The 22,853-nt window shown below is 39.4% G+C and overlaps 1 protein-coding gene across 2 annotated transcripts in view; it reads left to right on the top strand.

Moving 5' to 3' along the window:
* The first annotated feature begins 770 nt into the window (after positions 1 to 770).
* The window catches only part of asz1 (ankyrin repeat, SAM and basic leucine zipper domain containing 1), a 69,406-nt gene continuing 47,323 nt past the window's right edge, over positions 771 to 22,853 (top strand). The window contains exons 1-3 of one of the 2 annotated variants that reach the window (XM_069902820.1): positions 771 to 1,012; positions 6,880 to 7,021; positions 18,695 to 18,817. In XM_069902820.1, the coding sequence (XP_069758921.1) occupies positions 923 to 1,012; positions 6,880 to 7,021; positions 18,695 to 18,817 (355 nt within the window). In that variant the 5' untranslated portion in view covers positions 771 to 922. The remainder of the gene's footprint in view (positions 1,013 to 6,879; positions 7,022 to 18,694; positions 18,818 to 22,853) is intronic. The other variant, XM_069902819.1, reaches the window with a different exon arrangement.

Below are 22,853 nucleotides of genomic sequence, written 5' to 3'. Positions count from 1 at the left end.
CTGAGAACAGGAGCTGCTAAGGTAGAGGAGCGTAACAATAGACCTGTGAGAAAGGTCTGGTGCGTATGGTCTGAGGAAGGAGAAATGAAGGACATGGTGGTGTTTGGCAGAAAGAAAAGGATCAGCTTCTGAGGAGTCTGCACACAAGAGGAGGAGGTAGGGAATAGGCCTGAGCTTGGGTCCACTAGAGGAGGAGGCATGTCTGAGAGCAAGTCTGGTCAGAAGAGGATGTTTCAAAGGGGAGAAGGAAGGAATTGAGTGCAAGTCCACAAAAGAATGGGTTTGAGGGTAGGTCCCCCTGGAGGAGGAGGAACCTGAGGATGTCCCCTGCTGAAGCACTGGTCCTGGTGAATAAGGAAGGACCTGAGGGCTGCTGCTGCTGGAGGAGAAAGGGCCTGAGGGTGCCTCAACAGAGGAGGAACAAGGAATTTAATGACATTCTATCCTGGAGGAGGTGAAGCCCAAGGGTGACTCCATTGGAGAAGAAACTTGAGTGTGTGTCCCACTGGAGAAGAAAGCACCTGAGGGCTTCCAGCTGAAAGAACTGGAGGAAGAGGTGGAAAGTGGGTCCTGCTGCAGTAGGGACTAGAAGAGGAGCTGGAGGTTATATCCCTTGAAGTAGCAACATGGATTCCCAAGGAAGTGCCTTGCTGGAGAAGGAGGAGTTCGAGGCGACGTCGGGGTCCCATTGGAGGGCGAGTTCGAGGCGACGTCGGGGTCCCATTGGAGGGCGAGTTCGAGGCGACGTCGGGGTCCCATTGGAGGGCGAGTTCGAGGCGACGTCGGGGTCCCATTGGAGGGCGAGTTCGAGGCGACGTCGGGGTCCCATTGGAGGGCGAGTTCGAGGCGACGTCGGGGTCCCATTGGAGGGGGATCTCGAAGTCCGGATCTGGTGAGCAGGAGTTCCGAAGTCGGAGCTGATATGGCATTTGTGGCTGCTGGTGCGGAGCTGGAGGATTCAGACGATGGCTGGTACCTGGGCTGTGAAGGCCTTGAGGACATGGGCATAACGGTGAGCTAAAAGGGGAAGGAGGGGGAGGTTGGAGGGGACCCCTGCCCTGGTGGGGCGGGGTAGGAGACCCCCTCCTGCCCTGGTGGGGGGAGGGGAGGTAGGAGACCCCCTGCCCTGGTGGTGGGGGGGGGGGGGGGGAAGATAGGAGACCCCCTCCTTCCCTGGTGGGGGGGGGAAGATAGGAGACCCCCTCCTGCCCTGGTGGGGGGGAGGGTAGGAGACCCCCTCCTACCCTGGTGGGGGGAGGTAGGAGACCCCCTCTTACCCTGGTGGGGGGGGGGAGGGGAGGTAGGAGACCCCCTCCTGCCCAGGTGATGTGGGGGGGGGGTAGAGGTAGGAGAACCCTTCCTGTCCTGGTGGGGGGGGGTGTAAAGGCAGGAGACCCCTCCTGCCCTGGTGGTGTGGGGGGTGGGGAGGTAGGAGACCCCCTCCTGCCCTGGTGGTGTGGGGGGTGGGGAGGTAGGAGACCCCCTCCTGCCCTGGTGGTGTGGGGGGGGTGGTAGGAGACCCCCCTCCTGCCCTGGTGGTGGGAGGGGAGGTAGGAGACCCCCTCCTGCCCTGGTGGGTGGGGGGGGGGGGGAAGGTAGGAGAGCCCCCTCCTGCCCTGGTGGTGGGAGGGGAGGTAGGAGACCCCCTCCTGCCCTGGTGGGTGGGGGGGGGGGGAAGGTAGGAGAGCCCCCTCCTGCCCTGGTGGTGTGGGGGGTGGGGCGAGGTAGGAGACCCCCTCCTGCCCTGGTGGTGTGGTGGGGGGGGAAAGGTAGGAGTCCCCCTCCTGCCCTGGTGGGGGGGAGGTAGGAGACCCCCTCCTGCCCTTGTGGGATGGGGAAGGTAGTTCCCCTATAAATTTGGAAAAAGAGTTGTTAAGTCTTGTTCTCGTAGTAAGGCATGTAAGTGGTCCAAGTGGTGCAAAGCTCATGTGTGACTAAGGAATACTACAGAATACTAATAATTTAAATAGTCAAAACTATTTCTTGATGGTGACTTTGTTTTGAGGCAAGATAAATATTTGTAAATATTTTTATGAAAAATGCAATATCTGAAGCACAAGACATTTGAACATAAAAATCCAACAAGATTAATAATACATGAAGGCATGACTTTATAAATAAAGTAGCAAGAACTGTACTGAATTGAAAAATAAAAACAAACACAGAACTTCAACAATCTAGCCCCTCTCGGACTGTGCTAGTGTTGGACTAATAGATTTTCTGAGCAATTGCAGATTACTTATGTTATCACAAAACACTCATTGAACTTATTTTTTTTACATGCTACTGGTCCATGTATTATAGTAAGTTTTTCACTCAATCCAGTAAATATAAAGATGTAAGAAAGCGTGGGTTACAGAACATGGTGAGTTTCGGCTTGTAAATTCAACTTTGCAGTTTGTCAAACAATGTGAAACATTGAGGTGTGAGGTTGTTGTCCGTATCCCATTCAGCCAGCTTCTCACTTTCCCTCCCGTATGCTGACTTTTTTCCCCCTTTTATAAAGCCCACTACCGTGGTATTATTAGCAAATTTGTAGATGGCGTTATACAAAGCCACATGGTCATAGGTGTAAAGCAAGTAGAGCAGGAGGCTAAGAACACAGCCCTGTGGTGTTCCAGTACTGATAGAGATTGTGAGGTGATGTTCTTACCAGTCCTCACTTTGATTGGTCACTCCAATCAAAAGTCTTTGGATGAGTGAGAAGTGAATCAGCTGTTTTTGTACTGGGAAATGTTCCAGCAGAGATTCATTTAAAAACCTGCATCTGGCTTGGATCAAATAATCTAAATGTCCATGAGTTTATTGCTACCTCGTGTTTAAATCTACTTCATTTAAAACTCATTTTAAACAAGAACCTTGAAGATGTCTACCATAGTAGATCTATTGGAGGGAAAATATTTCAATCTGGGCTTTGCCAGTTATTTGAGATCAACATAGTTATTCCATTATTGGTCATAATTGATAAATCACCACTGTGGATTTCATTGCTTGCTGTTTGCTAAGTAAGCTGCTTTGAGAGCCGATTATTAACATTTATAGTCTGAATGGATTGTGGACTTGTGAAGATTACTTCTTGCACTTCATTAAAGATGTTTGCTGTTGAGAATTTAATTTTTTAAAAAATTAGAGATACAGCATGGTTACAGAACCTTCATCCACAAGCCCATACTGGTTAAATCACAAGCCCACGCTGGTTAAATCACAAGCCCACGCTGGTTAAATCACAAGCCCACGCTGGTGAAATCACAAGCCCACGCTGGTGAAATCACAAGCCCACGCTGGTGAAATCACAAGCCCACGCTGGTGAAATCACAAGCCCACGCTGGTGAAATCACAAGCCCACGCTGGTGAAATCACAAGCCCACGCTGGTGAAATCACAAGCCCACGCTGGTGAAATCACAAGCCCACGCTGGTGAAATCACAAGCCCACGCTGGTGAAATCACAAGCCCACGCTGGTGAAATCACAAGCCCACGCTGGTGAAATCACAAGCCCACGCTGGTGAAATCACAAGCCCACGCTGGTGAAATCACAAGCCCACGCTGGTGAAATCACAAGCCCACGCTGGTGAAATCACAAGCCCACGCTGGTGAAATCACAAGCCCACGCTGGTGAAATCACAAGCCCACGCTGGTGAAATCACAAGCCCACGCTGGTGAAATCACAAGCCCACGCTGGTGAAATCACAAGCCCACGCTGGTGAAATCACAAGCCCACGCTGGTGAAATCACAAGCCCACGCTGGTGAAATCACAAGCCCACGCTGGTGAAATCACAAGCCCACGCTGGTGAAATCACAAGCCCACGCTGGTGAAATCACAAGCCCACGCTGGTGAAATCACAAGCCCACGCTGGTGAAATCACAAGCCCACGCTGGTGAAATCACAAGCCCACGCTGGTGAAATCACAAGCCCACGCTGGTGAAATCACAAGCCCACGCTGGTGAAATCACAAGCCCACGCTGGTGAAATCACAAGCCCACGCTGGTGAAATCACAAGCCCACGCTGGTGAAATCACAAGCCCACGCTGGTGAAATCACAAGCCCATGCTGGTTAAATACACCCATGTGACCAACTAACTGACTAATCCTATACATCTTTGGAACATGGGAGGTAACCAGGGCACCCGAGGAAACCCACGCAGACACGAGAGAAGGTATAGGCACCGCCAGATTCGAACCATTATACTGATCTTGCTCCCTCTTCACTGACCATGCATTTTAGCATTTGTTTAAATATTTGATGGTACCGCACGGATGGCAGTCTCTTCAACCTGAGGCGCCTGTAAGCTCACACCAAGACACAAGAGCAACTTGTCTGTGAACCAATCTTTGCAGACGATGCCACTTTAGTTGCCCATTCAGAGCCAGCTCTTCAGCGCTTGACGTCCTGTTTTGCGGAAACTGCCAAAATGTTTGGCCTGGAAGTCAGCCTGAAGAAAACTGAAGTCCTCCATCAGCCAGTTCCCCACCATGACTACCAGCACCCCCCAACATCTCCATCGGGCACACAGAACTCAAAACGGTCAACCAGTTTACCTATCTCGGCTGCACCATTTCATCGGATGCAAGGATCGGCAATGAGATAGACAACAGACTCGCCAAGGCAAATAGCGCCTTTGGAAGACTACACAAAAGAGTCTGGAAAAACAACCAACTGAAAAACCTCACAAAGATTAGCGTATACAGAGCCGTTGTCATACCCACACTCCTGTTCGGCTCCGAATCATGGGTCCTCTACCGGCATCACCTACGGCTCCTAGAACGCTTCCACCAGCGTTGTCTCCACTCCATCCTCTACATTCATTGGAGCGACTTCATCCCTAACATCGAAGTACTCGAGATGGCAGAGGCCGACAGCATCGAATCCACGCTGCTGAAGATGCAACTGCGCTGGGTAGGTCATGTCTCCAGAATGGAGGACCATCGCCTTCCCAAGATCATGTTATATGGCGAGCTCTCCACTGGCCACCATGACAGAGGTGCACCAAAGAAGAGGTACAAGGACTGCCTAAAGAAATCTCTTGGTGCCTGCCACATTGACCACCGCCAGTGGGCTGATATCACCTCAAACCGTGCATCTTGGCGCCTCACAGTTCGGCGGGCAGCAACCTCCTTTGAAGAAGACCGAGGAGCCCACCTCACTGACAAAAGACAAAGGAGGAAAAACCCAACACCCAACCCCAACCCACCAATTTTCCCTTGCAACCGCTGCAACCGTGTCTGCCTGTCCCGCATCGGACTTGTCAGCCACAAACGAGCCTGCAGCTGACGTGGACATTACCCCTCCATAAATCTTTGTCCGCGAAGCCAAGCCAAAGACGAAATATTTGGTGTACTAATATTTTAGTTCTAGTCCATTAATTGATTTTACCTGTCAGTCTTCTTGGTTATCCTGAAATAACTTCAGAGTCCAGAAATCTAGCATTAGTAAACCAACTTCTTGTGTCGTTGTGCTAAATCTGAACTTTCCTAACCTGGAATCAGACTTGAAACTCCAAAAGAAATTTAGCATGCTTTAATTTCACATTTATTTAAGATTCAACATGATTGTAAAATCAAGCTGTGTTACTTGTTCGAACTCTATACTGTTGTTTATTTTTATCTAGTTGACAATGAAAGCATTAAAGCAGGTAAGTTCCATGTGGGTGTGAGGTTTTTGAAATATATTCCACAACTTAATTTTTTTTATTCATGCACATATGTTTCAACCTTCAGTGCTGGAAGGGAAATGTTTGTATATGCAATGGTACATGCAGTTCAATTCCTCCTATTTAATGAACTGGCAAATTATACATCCATCAGTGCTGGCTTTTTATTTGCTTAATATTCTTAACATTTTAATTGCAGGTGCATGTTTTAGTCAAATGTCTCTTCTCAATCCCAGTAGTTAAGATCAAAGCAGACAGATCTTAATCATTTCTGGTGATTGCAGAAAATCACCTCTCTTCCATTAGCAAGTTTATGACGAGCTCTCCCATGTATCATTTGTCTTCACAGTATTCAATAGCACATAAAAATGTCAAGTAACAAGAAAAAATGAGTAATTAATTGTATATTTTGTGTTTGAGTTATTTATTTACTCACATAGCTAAGTGGAAAATGTTCAAACTTTTATTTTCCTTTTCATTTATATTTTTACTTCTGGTTTGCTTGGTTTAAATTTTATTCAAAAAGAAAGAAAACAAGCTTGAAATGTTTGTGTTAGTGCAATTATTTAAGAAAATTATTACAAAAGACATGATCTTTCAGCTATGAATGTAGTGGGTGGAAAATAGCAAGTTGCGCAACATTGGTTGAATTTTCCAATCATGTGTCTTGGAGTGATTTTTAACATCTCCTGAAAAAAAAATTAACACTATGAAATGAGTTTAATTTAACAATATTTTGCACAGGCGCCCTTTTACATAAAGCTTCGCCTAATTTTGCAATTAAGCAATGACATGCTCACTACTCCCCACATCCCTACAGCAATGGCATTCATGCAGATCTAAAAGTAACATGGCAATTTTCTTGTTGAAAGCTATAACTTTTGGCTTGGCATTACAGACCACATTTGTGGGAACTCTGGGAGGCTGCATTGCAAACTGATAGAGCTGGCATGTCTTCAACTTTATATGAATTAGATCAAATGTGTAAGATTAAATCAAATTCTCCCTCTTCTCCACCCTTTCCAAAACTCCATTTCGTCCCTCTTGTAGATTAAATAATAGAGAAGGCAATGGCTTTTTTGGGGAAAAATTTATTTAATAATAATTCTGATAATACAAAGACATAAGAAGGCAATGGCTTTTAATTAGACAAATGAAGAATATTTAATTGTTGCCCTATAATTTTTTTTCATCTACAATATATTTAGTAGTTTTATTTTTTTTCAGCCAGTGAAGGCATATGAAATAAACAGCCCAAGAGACAATTCGTCAGGGTTTCAATTATCAAAAAATGAAGAAGGGACAAGTACGTTGAAAGAAGCTTTATCATCACAAAATACATGTTTGGTTGAACAAATTCTGAATTCTGGTAAGGAAAATGTCATTAATTCATTTTGTTTCCCATTCTCTTTTTCCTTCCACTGTACATGGGGGTTTTTGACTGGATGTAAATGTTATCAGTTTACTTTTGTAAAAATGGTACAGCATTATTGTTAAGCACAAAGTCAGAGAGAAATCAAATGAATTGCGAAGAAGACAAAGGATTTATTCCAGAACTGTTGAGAAAATGGATTGCATTTCAAGACCTCCTTCGTCATCTCTTTATGTTCTGAATAACTTTACAGCTAAGTAAGTCATTTTAAATTGTACTCGTTATAATATAACAAATGTGCAAAACATTTTGAAAAGAGCGAGCTCCCAGAACTACACAAATAATTTGTTTATAGTTATGAGATGGGGGTAAATGTTAGTCAGGTCATAAAGGATAATTCACTCGCTCTTCAAAATTCCACAGGATTATGGACAGATAAGATCATGGTTTAGTGTTTTATCCAGAAAAAAAGTGTACCTGACAATGTAGGACTCTGTTGGTGCAACACAGGAATGTGAAGCTTGAACAACTGCATGGGGTTTCTGGGAAGCCTTACTTTAGACTGCCCTCTGTGGTCATTCCCATTATGTAGGCTTTTAATAGGCTTCATAAAGTGTAGTATTACATTGTGGATGAGAATCCATTTTACTTCAGAGCAGCAGATTTGCTTCTGAAAATAAAAAGTGGAATTTCAAAATTAAAGAATTACACTATTAGATAGTTGATAGTTCTGATGTTCCAGGTAATTACAGTTTGACTGAGACAGGGTGGTGTGGAGGCGAGAAATAAGTTGTATTGTGAATTTGTATAGCAACTGAAACAATAACTGGTTGGCATTTGCATAAAGATGACATTAACCAATCAAAACTTGAAGTCTGCATCAAAAAATAAACTTGCATAAGAATATTAAAAAATGGGAGCATGAACAGACTCTTACACCAGTATCCAAAAAAATCTTATTTTATCATCTACCTTAAACATCATTTTACTCCTTGTCCCTCAATTCCTTTAATAGGATCTTGTTTCTGTTTAAAATGTAATGAATGACTCATCTTCCACAATCCTCAGCAGTGGTAAATTCCAAAGAAGTCCCCCCCCACCCCCCAGCCCACAAAGAGAAGAAACATCTGGCTTTTGGTCCTAAATGGCCTAACTTTTATTTTGAGATTATAAACCCCCATTTCTAGATTCTGAAAAAACATCTTAACCCATCTCCCCTGTGGAGACATGAATGAATTTTGTATATTTTAATTGGATCACATCATCTTCTAAGAACATTGGAATAAAGGTTTAACCTATTCAATCTCTCCATGATAGTCCTGCCTTCCCATGAACCAGTCTTGTGAATCTTCATTGCTATCCTTCAATAACAAGTATATTCTGTTTTTGGCAAGGAAACCAAAATTCTACACAATTCTCCAGGAGTAAGGAACATCGGAAGTAGGAACAGGAGTAGGCCAAAAATGGCCCATCGAGCCTGCTCCGCCATTCAATACGATCATGGCTGATCTAATTTATGACCTAACTCCACCTACCTGCCTTCTCCCCATATCCCCTAATTCCTCTATCCTGTAAAAATTTATCTAACCGAATTTTAAATATGTTTAATGAGGCATCCTCAACCACTTCCCTGGTTAGAGAATTCCAAACATTCACTACTTTCTGGGAAAAACTATTTTTCCTCATCTCTGTCCTAAATCTACTCCCCCGAATCTTGAGACTGTGTCCTCTCATTTTAGTTTCCCCGGCCAGCTCAAAAAACCTTCCTACATCTATCCTACCTATACCCTTCATAATCCTATGTTTCTATAAGATCTCCTCTCATTCTTCTGAACTCGAGCGAATACAATCCTAAATTGATAGTCTATTCATCTTTTTAAATGTACTCAAAGATATCATTAAAGATCAGCAAATTAATTGTATTCCTAAGTGCCTGCTGCATCGGCATACAACTTTCAGTGGCATGTGCAGGGACACTTGGGTCCCTTTAAACATCAACATTTCCATTCCTCTCACCAAATTAAAAAAAAAATCAGTCCACATTTTTGTTTCATCGACTGACGTGGATAACCTCATTTTTCTAAATTGTATTTGTTGGTTCTTACTTTCTTGTCCATTCACTTAGCTTGTTAATATCCTTTTAAAGCCACTTTACATCCTCATCACCTCTTAATTTAATTTCGTGCCTTCAGCAATCTTGGAAAATTACATTTTATCATTGAACCATATTTATTGAAGGTGATTGTGAACAATGAGCCCAGATATATGTTAGACATCAGCCTGCCAACTGAAAAGGACTTTTTTTTCAATTCTTAGTTTTAATCCTGTTAACCTTAGTTCATGATCTATATCACCCCAATTCCATGCACTGACCTTCAGTGTGGAACGTTATTGAATACTAACTCACTGACTATCAATACAGATGCACCTCAAGGATGTACGCTTAGCCCACTGCTCTATTCACACTACACCCATGACTGTGTGGCTAAGTACAATTCCAATTCTATCTACAAATTTGCTGATGACCCCACGGTTGTCAGCAGAATCACAAATGTCAATGAGTAAGCATACAGGAGGGAGATAGATAAGTTTGTTGAGTGGTGTCACACTTAACATTATCAAAGCCAAAGAGATGATTGTGAACTTCAGGAGGAAGCCAGTAGAACAAGATCCAGTCCTCACTGAGGGGTCAGTAGTGGAGAGGGTTAAGAACTTCAAATTCCTGCGTGTCGATGTCTCTGAGGATCCAACTGGAGCCTTCATGTCAATGCAATTATGAAGAAGGCTCACCAGTGGCTATACTTTGTGAAGTGTTGGAGGACATTCGGTATGTTACTGAAGACGCTCATACTTCTACAGGTGTACATTAGTGAGCACTCTGGCTGGTTGCATCACTGATACGGAGGTGCCAATGCTCAGGACAAGAATAAACTCAGAGGGTTGTTAACTCAGCCTGTGACATCATGAGCACCAGACTTCACTCCATCGAATATATTTATAAGCGGCAGTGTCTTAAGAAAGCAGCTTCTATCCTCAAGGACCCCCACCATCTAGGCCATGCCCTTTTCATTCTGCTACCATCAAGGAATCTAAAGACGAGCACTCAGCGGCACAAGGACAGCTTCTTTCCCACCAATAAACCAAAGACACTGACTTACTTTAACATCTTGTGCAAAATTTTTTATCATTGTAATGTGGTTTATATGAATGTTTGCCCTTTGACGCTGCTGCAAAACAACAAAATTTGTGACTTGTTCATGACAATAAATTCTGATTCAGAGTATATTGATTGGTTTCTCCTCTACTAGATGCAACTTCAAAAGATCCCAGCATTAAATTAAAGCAACACCTTTGTCTGTTCCTCTCTTCTATGGGCCATCTGAAGAACTGAAATACTTCTGCCTTTAATAGCTCTTACATCCTACTAATACAGCACAAATTTCATGAATATGCCTGTCATTCAGTCTGATGTAATTACCTGAAAGAAATGTTAACCTTAATTTTAACAAACATAAAGACTTGATTTAAAGCCAGTGACAATAAACCTATCCGTTATTCTCCCTGAGGTGACTAGGCAATGCGGTCATGCCTTGAATCATGGGGACGAACATCTGATAAACATCCATAAATATCTCGTGCAGCCCCTTGGTCCTGTGTTGTATGAGTTTTAGAATGTAGGAATAGAGACACATGAAACCAAAAAACATTGAACATCTTATTTTAAAAACCAGTTACTAAAACGTTTAAGCTTAAATTTGAAGTTTTTCAAGTCAAGACTTTTGTTCAATCTCTCCAAACTTCAATTACAGTATTACCTTTCCATGTTTTATTCCTTTCTACTATATTATCAGTTCCATAACAGGAACAAATATATTGAACATGATCCAATGACTTAAAATATGTTATTATAAACTTAAGTATGCAACATTTTAAATATATGATATTGATACTTGCCATAAAAGCCTCTTGAAAACAACATTTGAGTTCAAGGTCTAGTGAGAAATTTGGTTTTGTAAGAAAATTTGTTTTGCAAGAGCTCTAGCTAGTCAACCCATAAATAGCACATCAGTTTTTAAAAAAATTAGAGGCCAGGTGCAAAGGCCTTGACTGAAGCATTTGAGAACTTCTCCCCCAACAGCTTTGACAGCTAGTAAATTCCAACTTTGCAAGGTATTATTGTATTTGGACTTTAAATATGGCTTATTTCTGGGTTTAAATAAATTTCTGATGTTCAGAAATCTTAAAAACTGCTAAAGAGGAATAATTAAACATTCCTGTGCTATTTTAAATCAACGTAAAACCACTTGCAAATAATTACAGAATGTTAAAACAACTTCTAAAAAATCTTTCTGGTTTTCTCTGCAATTTCCAATGATATCAGTACCTGGCAGATTTTTTGAAAGGTTTCATTCAAGAGAGGATATCCCAGTACAGCTGGTCATGCAAAGCATTGCTACTCGTCTCAGTGGAGAATAGGATTGTGGAGTGTATTACAATCATACAGTGCCAAGTAAGAGATGGTTGTTTTGAGACTGTTGATTTAAAGAAGCCTGCATGATCATCTAAAGCTTCTGCTGGATACAGGTAACTGTAAGCAATTTCATTTGACATTTGCCATCACCATCAAAACCATTGAATCTGCAGTGTGACAGGGTATGTTTTTTAGATATGATTTTGGGAAATAAATTGTGGCAGCTAGGAGGCTGATCTAAATCCATCAATCTACTAACAAACTTTTAGTGTAGGACAGGTACAAACATTTCAAAACCGATCTCATTTAAAATACTAGAGCTCTGCTCAAGCTAGACAGGCTAGCTCTGAATACCTTTGCAAAAGCTTTGGGGAATGCCCAAGGGACTTCATTAATGGATTGTTGTTTTGAAAAGGAACAGATGAAAGAACTCGTTGGAGCAGCAATCTGTCTGAGTGGAGGCTGCTGTTCTAAGAGGGTCATGTGGTTTTGCAAGCAGAGAGAGTCAAACAGGCTTTTCTCTGAGTGAGTGAGAGGGAGAGAGAATTCCGTTCATCATCAGCAGCAGCAGCTGGGACTGGAACATGAAGAACTGGCAAGCTTGTGGAAAACCCCATTTTGAAGAAAGGTTGTGAATGCTTAGTTCAGCCTGGTCAAAACCCTTGTGGTCCATACAAGAGGAGAGGACTGGCTGCCTAATGTTTCACTTGAAATAAGGGAAACAAAAAGAACTTTTTTTTCAAACTTTATTTAAAAGATAGAAAAAAACATGACATACAGTATAGTAATAATCAAAAATTTTTTTACAAAGATATATACAACACCCACCCCACCCACCCACTCCTTCAGCCAGCTCCCTTAAGGGGAGCACCAAAAAAAAATATATAAAAAAAGAAAATATTATAAATGTTAATAACATTTCAAAGTATATCTAAATGCATATATTTCAAATACTGAGACCACTTACTAACAAAAGAAGAATGGTTATCATGTAAATTATAAGTAATTTTTCCATGACAAAACATACTTTCAATTCATTGTGCCAGCGTGATATATTAGTCTCAGTATTATCTTTCCAAGTACTAGCAACACATTTACATGCTACTGATAACATCAAACGTACAAAAGCAATTTGAATTTTGTCCAATCCCATTCCCCTTAACGAATACAAATTTCCCAACAAAAAAAATTGTTGGATTTAATGGTAATATAAAATTATATAATTTTTCCAGAACTACTTTAATTCCTTGCCAAAATTATTGAACTTTAGCACAAGACCAAATGGCATGTAGAAAAGTTCCAATACATGAGCCACATCTAAAGCAAGAATCCGAATTACTAAACGCATATTTTTTTTAGCTTTTCTGGGGTCAAATATAATTGGTGTAAAAAAATAATAATTAACCATCCCATAGCTTACATTAGTCAATTTAATTACATTGTCCTGACACATAGTCGCCCAATAACCTTCGGGAAAAATAAATACTAAATCACTCTCCCATTTAAGTTTAGATTTCTCCCAATCTGACTTATCCATACTATCTTGTAACAAACTATACATAACTGAAATATAACCTTTTTTCGGTATAGAGGAAATCAAAGATTCAAATCTTGACAAAGTAGGTAAAATCATCTCTTTACCATAATTATCTTTTATCAAAGCTCTAAGTTGATAATATGCAAACAAAGAATTTACAGGTATATCAAATCTTTCTCTCATTTGATTAAAGGAAAGAAGTTGCCCTTCTTCAGAACAATCTTGTATTGTCTTAATACCTTCAGAGTCCCAAATCTTTAAATGATTATTAAATATTGAAAAAGGAATAAGCTGATTATTATACAGTGGAGTTAAAATTAATTTATCTTTCAACCCTAACACCCTGTTTTTAAAAAAAATCCAAATCTTTAACAAATGTTTCAATGTCAGCACATCATATTGCTGTAATAAAATCAAATTCCAATGAAATATAAATTCATGTATCTCAACCCTAGAAATAAACGCCATCTCCACTTTAGCCCAGCTCGGAGGCTGATCTAAATTCATCAATCTACTAACAAACTTCAACTGGGCTGCTTCATAATAATTTTGAAAATGTGGTAACTGTAGTCCGTCCAATGCATACTTCCATGTAAGACTATGCAACGCCACTCAAGCTAATTTACCTTTCCATAAAAACTCTTGCACTGCTTTATTCAAATCTTGAAAAAAAAACCCTTAGGAAGTAAACAAGGTATTGACTGAAATAAATATTGAATTCGATGAAAAATATTCATTTTAATACAATTAATCCAACCAATCAAAGTTTATGGAAGATATTTCCACTTAATCAAATCTGCTTTAATCCATCTTCTTATAGGTACGTAATTTAATTGATATAATGATTGATAATTAGTATCCATAAACACACCTAAATATTTAATTTTACTTTTCCACCTTAATTTTGTAATAGTTCTAAATTCAGAATAATCTCCCACTCCAACAGATAAAATTTAACGTTTATCCTAATTAACTTTATATCCCGATAATTCTCCAAATTTCAGCAAACACTCTTGCAATTGTTTCAACGATCGTTTCGGTTCCGTTAAGTATACCAACACATCGTCCGCAAATAAGTTAATTTTATATTCTTCATTCTAAACCCTCATCCCTCTAATTTCTTAATTTTGTCTAATAGCCTGAGCTAACGGTTCAATTGCCAATGCAAATAAGGCTGGTGACAATGGGCAGCCCTGTCGAGTTGAACGAATCAATTTAAATGGTAAAGAAATCTGTCCATTTGTCACCACCCTAGCAATTGGTTTCGTATATAAAGCCTTAACCCAACCAATAAAAAAAGGGCTGAATTTAAATTTCTCTAACACTTTAAATTAAAAAAAAATCCCACTCAACCCTATCAAAAGCTTTTTCTGCATCTAATGTTAGGTTGCTTTCAGTATGCGTTGACCAAAGTAATTAATCGAAATATATCGTCTGATGCATTTCTATTCTTAATAAAACCAGTTTGATCAATATGTACCAATTTGGGTAAATATTTCGAAGTCTATTAGCTAATACTTTTGCTATAATTTTATAATCTATATTTAATAACAAAATAGGGCTATATGAAGACCCTCTTCATGGATCTCTTTTTTTGGGAATAATAGTTATTAAAGCACTTGAACATGATTCTGGTAACTTCTGATCTTCAGTAATTTGATTCAACACTTCTCCATATACATTAGAGAAATCATCATAAAAAAGTTTATAAAACTCCACAGGGAATCCATCATCCCCTGGGGACTTTCCATTAGGCATTTCCTGAATAGCTTCCTTAATTTCAAAATCCGTAAATGGAGATTCCAATTCCTGAGCATCATTTCCTTCTAATACGAGTAACTTTAATTTAGATAAGTAAGAATCAATAGAATCATTATCCTGTTTCCCCTCAGAAGTATATAATTTTAGATAAAATGAATAAAACTGCTCGTTAATTTCCTGAGGTTTATAAGTAACTTCTGAATTCTTCTTAACAGCATTAATAGTCCGAGATGTCTGTTCAGCTTTCAATTGCCAAGCAAGTACCTTGTGAGCTCTTTCCCCCAACTCATAATAACGTTGTTTAGATTGATTAATTTAGCACTCAAACTGCTTACATAATTTCAACCTCGCTAATGTGGCTTTTTAAAAATCTTCTGTTACACTTTTCTGAAAATCTTTCTCTAACTCAGCAATCTGATTTTCTAACTCTAAACTTTCTGCCATATATTGTTTCTTAACTTTCATAGAATAACTAATAATCTTCCCCCTCAAGTAAGCTTTTAAAGCATCCTATATTACAAAATAACTATCCACAGAATTAGCATTCTCGGTCAAAAATAAAGAGACATGCTCTTTAACAAAAGTAACAAACTCTGTTTTTTTTCAGTAACATTGTATTAAACCTCCATTTAAACGACGGACGTACTACCTCTGAACTTTCACAAGAAAAAAGTAATAATGAATGATCTGATATAACTCTACTTTTATATTCAGCTCGTAATACTTTACCTTGTAAATGTGGTGATACCAAAAATAATCAATTCTGGAAAACTAATCATGTTGTGAAGAGTAAAAAGAAAAATCTTTCTCTGTAGGATTAACTTTCCTCCAAATATCCGCCAAATTTAAATCTTTCATTCACGCATTAATTTGTGTTGCCATCTTTGATTTCCTTATACTTTTTGGAGTTCTGTCCAATAAAGGGTCCAGAACACAATTAAAATCACCACCCACTAAGACATTTTCATTAGCTTGAGTTAACAGTAAAAAAGCTTCTGAAATAAACGTCTCATCATCTATTTTAGGAGCATAAAGATTCAGCAAAAAGTTTACTCCTGCCAGCAAACCCCTCTAAAGATTTCGATTCAAATGGTAAATTTTTATGAACCAAAATCACTACTCCTCTTGCCTTAGAATTAAAAGAAGAAGAAAAAAACATGACCAACCCAATCTCTTTTCAATTTCAAATGTTCTTTTTCAGTCAGATGTGTTTCTTGTAAAAAAGAAATGTCAATTTTCATTTTTTTATATAAGCCAATATTCTCTTTCTCTTAATTGGATTATTTAATCCCTGAACATTAAAAGTTGCAAGATTCAATTCAGACATCTTTTTTAATTACTAGTATATTTGCAGACTATAAAATAATGCTCCCCTCTATAATTCTTCAAAAAAAAGGGGAAAGAAAAAGAAAAAAATCCTCAAAAATACAATTAAAAAAACACACAGAAACACAAAAAAAACACCCAAAGGTAGTAGTACCCCCCCAGCCAGATACATATTTATTATTTAATTAAACACAATCAAATATAGTCCATATATTCAACCCAATGATACCAAGCCCAATGACTGCTCCAGTTCTTCAACATCAAGAAGACTTTGTGTCAACTCTTCTTTCTTTCCATTCTTTCCATACTTTCTATTCTTTCCATACCCATGTCCATTTCCTTTTACCCTCCTCTTAGGAGACCACAGGGGAAAACGCCCATTTCTTCACAATTCCGGCAAAGAATTAGCAAAAACCAAAGCATCATGATCATTCTCAAAGAATTGAGATTGAAATTTTCCATAAAAAACTTCAAAATTGCAGGATAACAAAAAGCAAACTTGTAGCCCTTTCGCCACAAAACATCTTTAGCCGTATTAAATTCTCGTGGTCTTCTAATAACCTCTTGGCTCAAATCGGCATAAAAAACATTCTGTTATTCTGAACAATTAATGGATACCGACTCTGCCGTACTTTCTGTACCGCCATACGTAGAATCATTTCTCTGTCTTGGTATTTTAAACAACGAACCAAGACTGTCCTCGGTGTTTGTCCTGGAAGTGATTTTCTTCTCAGAGCTCTATGGGCCCAATCCAATTCCAAGCTTTTTTACCCAGCACCTCTGGGATCCAATGCTTAAAATTTTTTTTATAGGATTGGAACCTTCAATGTCTTCTGGAAGACCAACTATTTTCACATTATTCCTTCGGCTTTGATTTTCCAATGAATCAATTTTTTTCAATAAGTCTCTTCTTTGAATCTCCCAATCTACAAAAGAACCTTCCACTTTTTCCATTTTTTCTCTATTACGTTCCACCTGATTTTGACACTCAGAAAAGGCTGTTTCAATTTTCTTAAAATTATCTTGCACAGTATCGTCTGATTTTATACATCTATTAATATCACTCTTAACCACAGTCATTTCCTTTTCATAGTATACATTTTTATTTTCATCTCCATAAATCCTTGATTCATCTGAATTGATATTTGTTTTGACATATTGTCCATTTGACAAGCAATCCCTTCCAAAACAGTGAACACTGAATCCATTCCAGATTTCACCTCCACTTTTTGAGGTTTGCCTCCCTAAACTACAGGCTCCTCCTCCTGGATAAATTCCAATAGGTAAGTTCCTCTTCTTCCTCAGTCATCATAAATCCTTTAGCTGAATGGCTGCAGGTCTGGACACCCTATGCCGGCACCCTAACCTCTTCGGGATGTCGGCGTTCGGGCTCCCCCACACCCTATACTTTGTCCAGCAATTCTTGGACCCGGGATGCCCCACGCAAGCCAGGTAAAGCTGCCGGACGCGCAGGAGCATCCTCCGACGCTACACTGCGCGTCCCCGGGCCGCCAAGCAAGGTCACGGGTTCATGGGTCCCCTTATTGGCAGTGCCACCCGTGCACACGGCTTCACGTGAATGCGGGTTGGCAACGGCCAAACTCACCAAAGTGTTGGCGCCATCTGGTGGAGGCAGGATCGGCGCTGAGGTCAAACTCGAACGGGCTGGAGTCCTCTGAGGCTTGGAGGCTCCTAATGACGATTCCGTGGATTCAGCTATGCAGGTAGGCCTCAGTTCTTCCACACTATTGTATGGTAATTTTTTCTGAAGTTGAGGTTTAGATTTTTTAACATTAGTTGCCATAATAAATCACTGTTATTTAAACAACTGTAAATATAATTTTTAACCACTTTTATGCTTTTTTAAAACCGGAAATTTAGTAATTCAGCTGGGGAAAGGTGGAATACATGTCTTTCTTCTCCGCCATCTTGCCACAACCCCCTCAAAAAGGAACTCTGTGGTGACCTGAAAGAGAGAGGTTATCATCTGGAGAACCCTGAAGGGGGCAAGTTTCGTCAGCAAGACACTGGGAGTGGCTGATTAAAAAGGAATCAGTTGTGGGTGTCCTGGAACAATAAATCTCTCTCTGAAAACTGACAAGAACCTTCCTGAGCAGTAACCATTTACCTTTCAAGCACCAAAGCCTGGTGAACTTCATAAATGTTAAATTCTGTGCACAGTATAAAAATTGCCGGCAACCAGTAACTTGGAAGAGTGGAGAAGTGAGATTGGACTGTGAATTAAAGAACTTTTCTGAACTGACAGACACATTACTTACACATGCACTTAGAATTAGAAGGGGGTAAAGTTAGGTTAAATAAGTTAATTGTGATAAGTTAAAGTTTGATCCTGTTTTCATGTTTAAAAATAATTAAAAGCAACATTTGTTTAAATGACCATTTGTCTTGGTGAATATCTATTACTGCTGGTTTTTGGGGTCCCCTGGGCTTGTAACAGCAGGGTAATAAAATCATTTTAAAAGCTAGTTTTTATTACAATAATTATAATGTAATTTTATTATAAAATCTAACCCATTCATAAACATGATGGCCCACTTTGTATCTTGTACTACAGGTGTTGATGTGGAGACACGTTTTGGTTTTGGGTGGACTCCTCTGATGTATGCTGCAAGCATTGCGAACTGCGAAATTTGTCGTCTTCTTCTTGATAGAGGTGCTAATGCTAGTTTTGTGAAAGGTGAGGTATTTTGTTTTGGACTTTAGATTGTACAGGTAATCAGCAAATCAGAAACTCATCATAATAATTAATGTGCAGTTTAAATGTATGTTTTAGAGGCCCAAATACAGAAAATAAAACTTTTTTCCAGCTGGAAATCAACTGTTATTTTTTTGTGAAATGCAAGTTATTTAATGTTATGATACAAAATCATGTAAATTCAAAGAATAGATTGTTTGAGCATGCATTACATTTGTGTTATGATTGGGCTTGTCAACCAAAGTCATGTCTGCAAGAATAAGTGATCAGTAAAATAATGCTCTCTTCAAACAAACGAGAAAGGATTTTGCAATCCGCCACTGCCAGTGATAGGATGGTGATTCTCACTTTATACCCAGAACAGTGAAGAGGGATTTCTTTGTGAGCAGTACAGCAAGTCAACTCTAGCATGTATTCAGCAGTATAAGGTCGAAGGAAAAGCAAATGACCATATCATTGCAATGAAACAATCAATTCACGAAATAGTAAGAGCAGCACAGAAGCAATTATTGTGAGATTCATTATGAGGTTGAAGGCTGTGGGGAAGAAACTAGCCTTGAACTTTGGTGTGTGATTCCACACAGTTGACCCTTCTACCTGATAAGAAAAATAATAGAATTTGATTAGGATAGGGTAGGCCAGTAATCAGGATGCATCCTTTCTGAGGTTGATGGATGGGAGGGAAGTTAGTGTGATGTTTGGAACTGTTCACCACTTTCTGCACCTTCTGATCTTGGGTGGAGCAGATTCCATACCGCATTGATACATCCATCTAGAATACTTTTGACATTGCACTTCTAGAAGTTAAGGGAGTTGGGGGGCGGGGGGGGGGGGGGGTCATAACTTCTGAGGAATGGAACATTGATGCATTTTCTTGACTGTCACATTGTTGTGGTTGGTCCAGTCACAGGAAATATTTACATAAAAATATGAAGCTATCTACTCTGTGCACTTCAGTGCCATGGATGTGGAGAGTGAGCTGTTCTCTCCCACCCTCCTGAAGTCTGAGATCTGCTGCATTGTATTTTGAGATTGTTATTTTGGCACTGGACTCTCAATTTCTTTCTTTAATTATGTTTCATCATTATTTTATGTCTACTTTTAATAGAATATTTATCAATGGTACATTTATGAAAAATAAATTTCCTGCAATCAGGTTACAAGCCACATGTCCTTTTGTTGAAACACCCTTATGTCAATGTTTATGTGGGATTGTCATTTGCATAAGTGCAAATACAATGAAATTCTTGCTGCAGCCAAATATCTCACAATAGCAAAATTAAATTACCACAATATGCTGCAAGCAATTAAAGAGATGAATATAAAATAATAGATATTCACAGTTGCTGTTAGTGCAAGGAAAAAAATGACATTTCAGTCGTGCAGAGAGATCTTTGGTGGTCCTGGAGTAGTTTATGGTTAGAGTAGTATGGGGAACTTCAAGTGCCCGATAGCTGTGCATAAAAGCTGTTCATCAGTTTAACAGTAATATCATACACTAAATATTAATATATTATATAAAGAAGAGAAATCTTCATATATTTGTGAAATAATTTAGAAACTTAAAAAGAAATTTTGATTCTGTTCTATTCTGACTGCTTCAGGAAGCTGACAAAGCCATAGAAAGAGACCACAAACAAGACAAAAAAAATTAATATTGTGAATATCAAGTTAATGCAGATTTTCTCATTTGAGGGGCTGTATGTTAGAAATCTGAGACACTTTTTACAGTAATGTTCTGGATGACCTTTATATTCATCGAATCATAAAATTTGAGAGATCAGATCTACTAAGATTGACTTTGTTCACTTGGATTAGTGAACTGAAGGAATGAACTGTGGCATTCATCTTTCCTGCAGTTGGAATCTGCACAAGCAAAATAAAACCCAAAAATAAAACGTTGATAGAACCAATGTGTCTGAGGTTGAAAAATTTATAACAGAATGGTAAAGCATACATGTAGGTGAATATCTTTGGAAAAATTTCTTACAATGGAAGGATTCAACCCTTTATCTGGACCCTTACAAATTTGTAGTGAAGTTGATTTTTGAGCATTTGGTGAGATTAGATATCAAGTTAATAACATGGTAGAAAAATGTGAGTAAATCAACAATTATTGTAGGTGGCCACAGTTATAAATTATTTTGAGTCATATGCATTGCACTCTGGCCAGCTATTCAAATCATTTCTAAAGGTTCTTGAAATCTTGCTGAAGAGATAGTCAAAGTTTCATTTGTTAAAACAATATAATGTTTTTCATTTCACATATCTGTCATTCTATTTTCCTCCTTCATTCATAATTTTTGTGGCCTCCTTTATTATTTTTAGGCCCAGGTTTTCAACACGTGGTGGGGAAAAAGGATTCAAAATTGCCCTGAAAGCTGGAAAGGGGCTTGAAAGGCTTTTATTAGGTTTTCAATTAACTTGATGTTTTATCTTTTATATGTGGAACTTGTAAATTAAAAATGACTAAATGCGAGACACTGAAACTATAATAATGATTCATGGCTTTAACAGAAGGGAAAGCTTTGGCACTAAAAATCTTGATTCAAAACTTTTTAGGACCTAAGTAATTTAAGTTTGTTTATTTGTTGCAAAATAACTTGTGCAGGGTTTTTCTGTGCATGGAATAACAGGTTATCTCTGGCATTTCATACAGTCGTGTAAAGAGCACAATTTACAGAGTATAGGATTATAAAGGAAAGGGAGATCAATTGGAGCCAACCAAGAAATGTTATGGGGTTCACTCTGATGGCTGGAGGGAAGAAACAGTCTTTAAGCCTTTTGGTGCGTGCTTGATGAGAGGAGAGAGATGAGTATGTCTAGAGTGTGATGGGTCTGTTGGTATGTTGGCTTCCTTTTCTAAGCAGCAGGAAATGTAGATGGAGTCTGGGAAAGGGAGGGGAAATTTTCATTATGATCTTAGCTGCATTTGTTTGTGAGCAGTGCAGCTCCCAGACCATGCTGTAATGCACCCAGCAAGTATGCTTTTAATGATACGGTTGTGGAGTTAATGAGGGGACAAGGGTCTTTTACCAATGATTGAAAATCTGGCTATGTCTGGACTTTGCAGGCTGCCATAGAGGCCTTGTAAAACTGGTGATAGTGTCCCTCCAAATCGAGCCTGGGTAAGCATGTGTACATGAGCCATAGACTGTCCTAGGAAGAGGGTGAGATGGCATGATTGAGGCCAACCTCTGTCAAGATAATAGTATTGTTATCGAATCATTAGTTTATTTTCCCTCAGAATGGCTACTAGTAAATACAGGTAGTTAAATCTTTTGTCCAGGGTAGGAAAAATCTAAAACTAGAGGGCGAAGGCTTAAAGGAAAGGGGAAAAGATTCAAAGGGATCTGAGGGGCAAATTTTTCTCATGGAATGAGCTGTAGAGGTAGATGCAAATGGATAATTTCAAGGACAGTGAATAAGAAAGGATTAGAGGTAATTGGGCGAAATACAGGCAAATTGATCTATCTCACATGGCCATCAGAGTTGGCCTGGATGACTTAAACTAAAGGGCTTGTTTCCAGCTGTATGACTCGATTTCAAAATGAGAAAAAAGTAAATGCAGATGACAACATATGTGGGGATAATCACTCCAATGGTCTTCATGGTTCATTTACATTTTTGTGTGGTTTGAAATGATGTTATAGGCAATGGAACAGACGTCATTTAAATGTATTAGAAACAGCTGTATAAACAAAGCGAAACGCTGAAGGAAATAATCCATGGACTTGTTTATTTTTGCATATTAATAGGCCATGCCAAGCAGAACTTCAGGATCAAACTGATGGGCATTTTCTTATTTCTTTAATTTCTCCCTGTTAAAGGCCTTAGTCTCTACCCGTTACCAATACTGGGAAAAAAAGGCAGAAAAATGAGCCTAAATGGGTGCTGACTCTTGACCATCAAAAGTGCTGGTCATGGTTCGCAACACCTCTAGACACCCTACCAACCTTGGCCCACTTCAATTTGCCTACCATCCAATCGTGGCCAGAGCAGATGCCATCTCCATGGC

Source organism: Narcine bancroftii, chromosome 11 (genome assembly GCF_036971445.1).
Source record: "Narcine bancroftii isolate sNarBan1 chromosome 11, sNarBan1.hap1, whole genome shotgun sequence".
Classification (NCBI taxonomy): Eukaryota; Metazoa; Chordata; class Chondrichthyes; order Torpediniformes; family Narcinidae; genus Narcine; species Narcine bancroftii.
The sequence above is the reverse complement of the archived record's forward strand: the minus strand, read 5'-3'. Positions and strand labels throughout refer to the sequence as shown.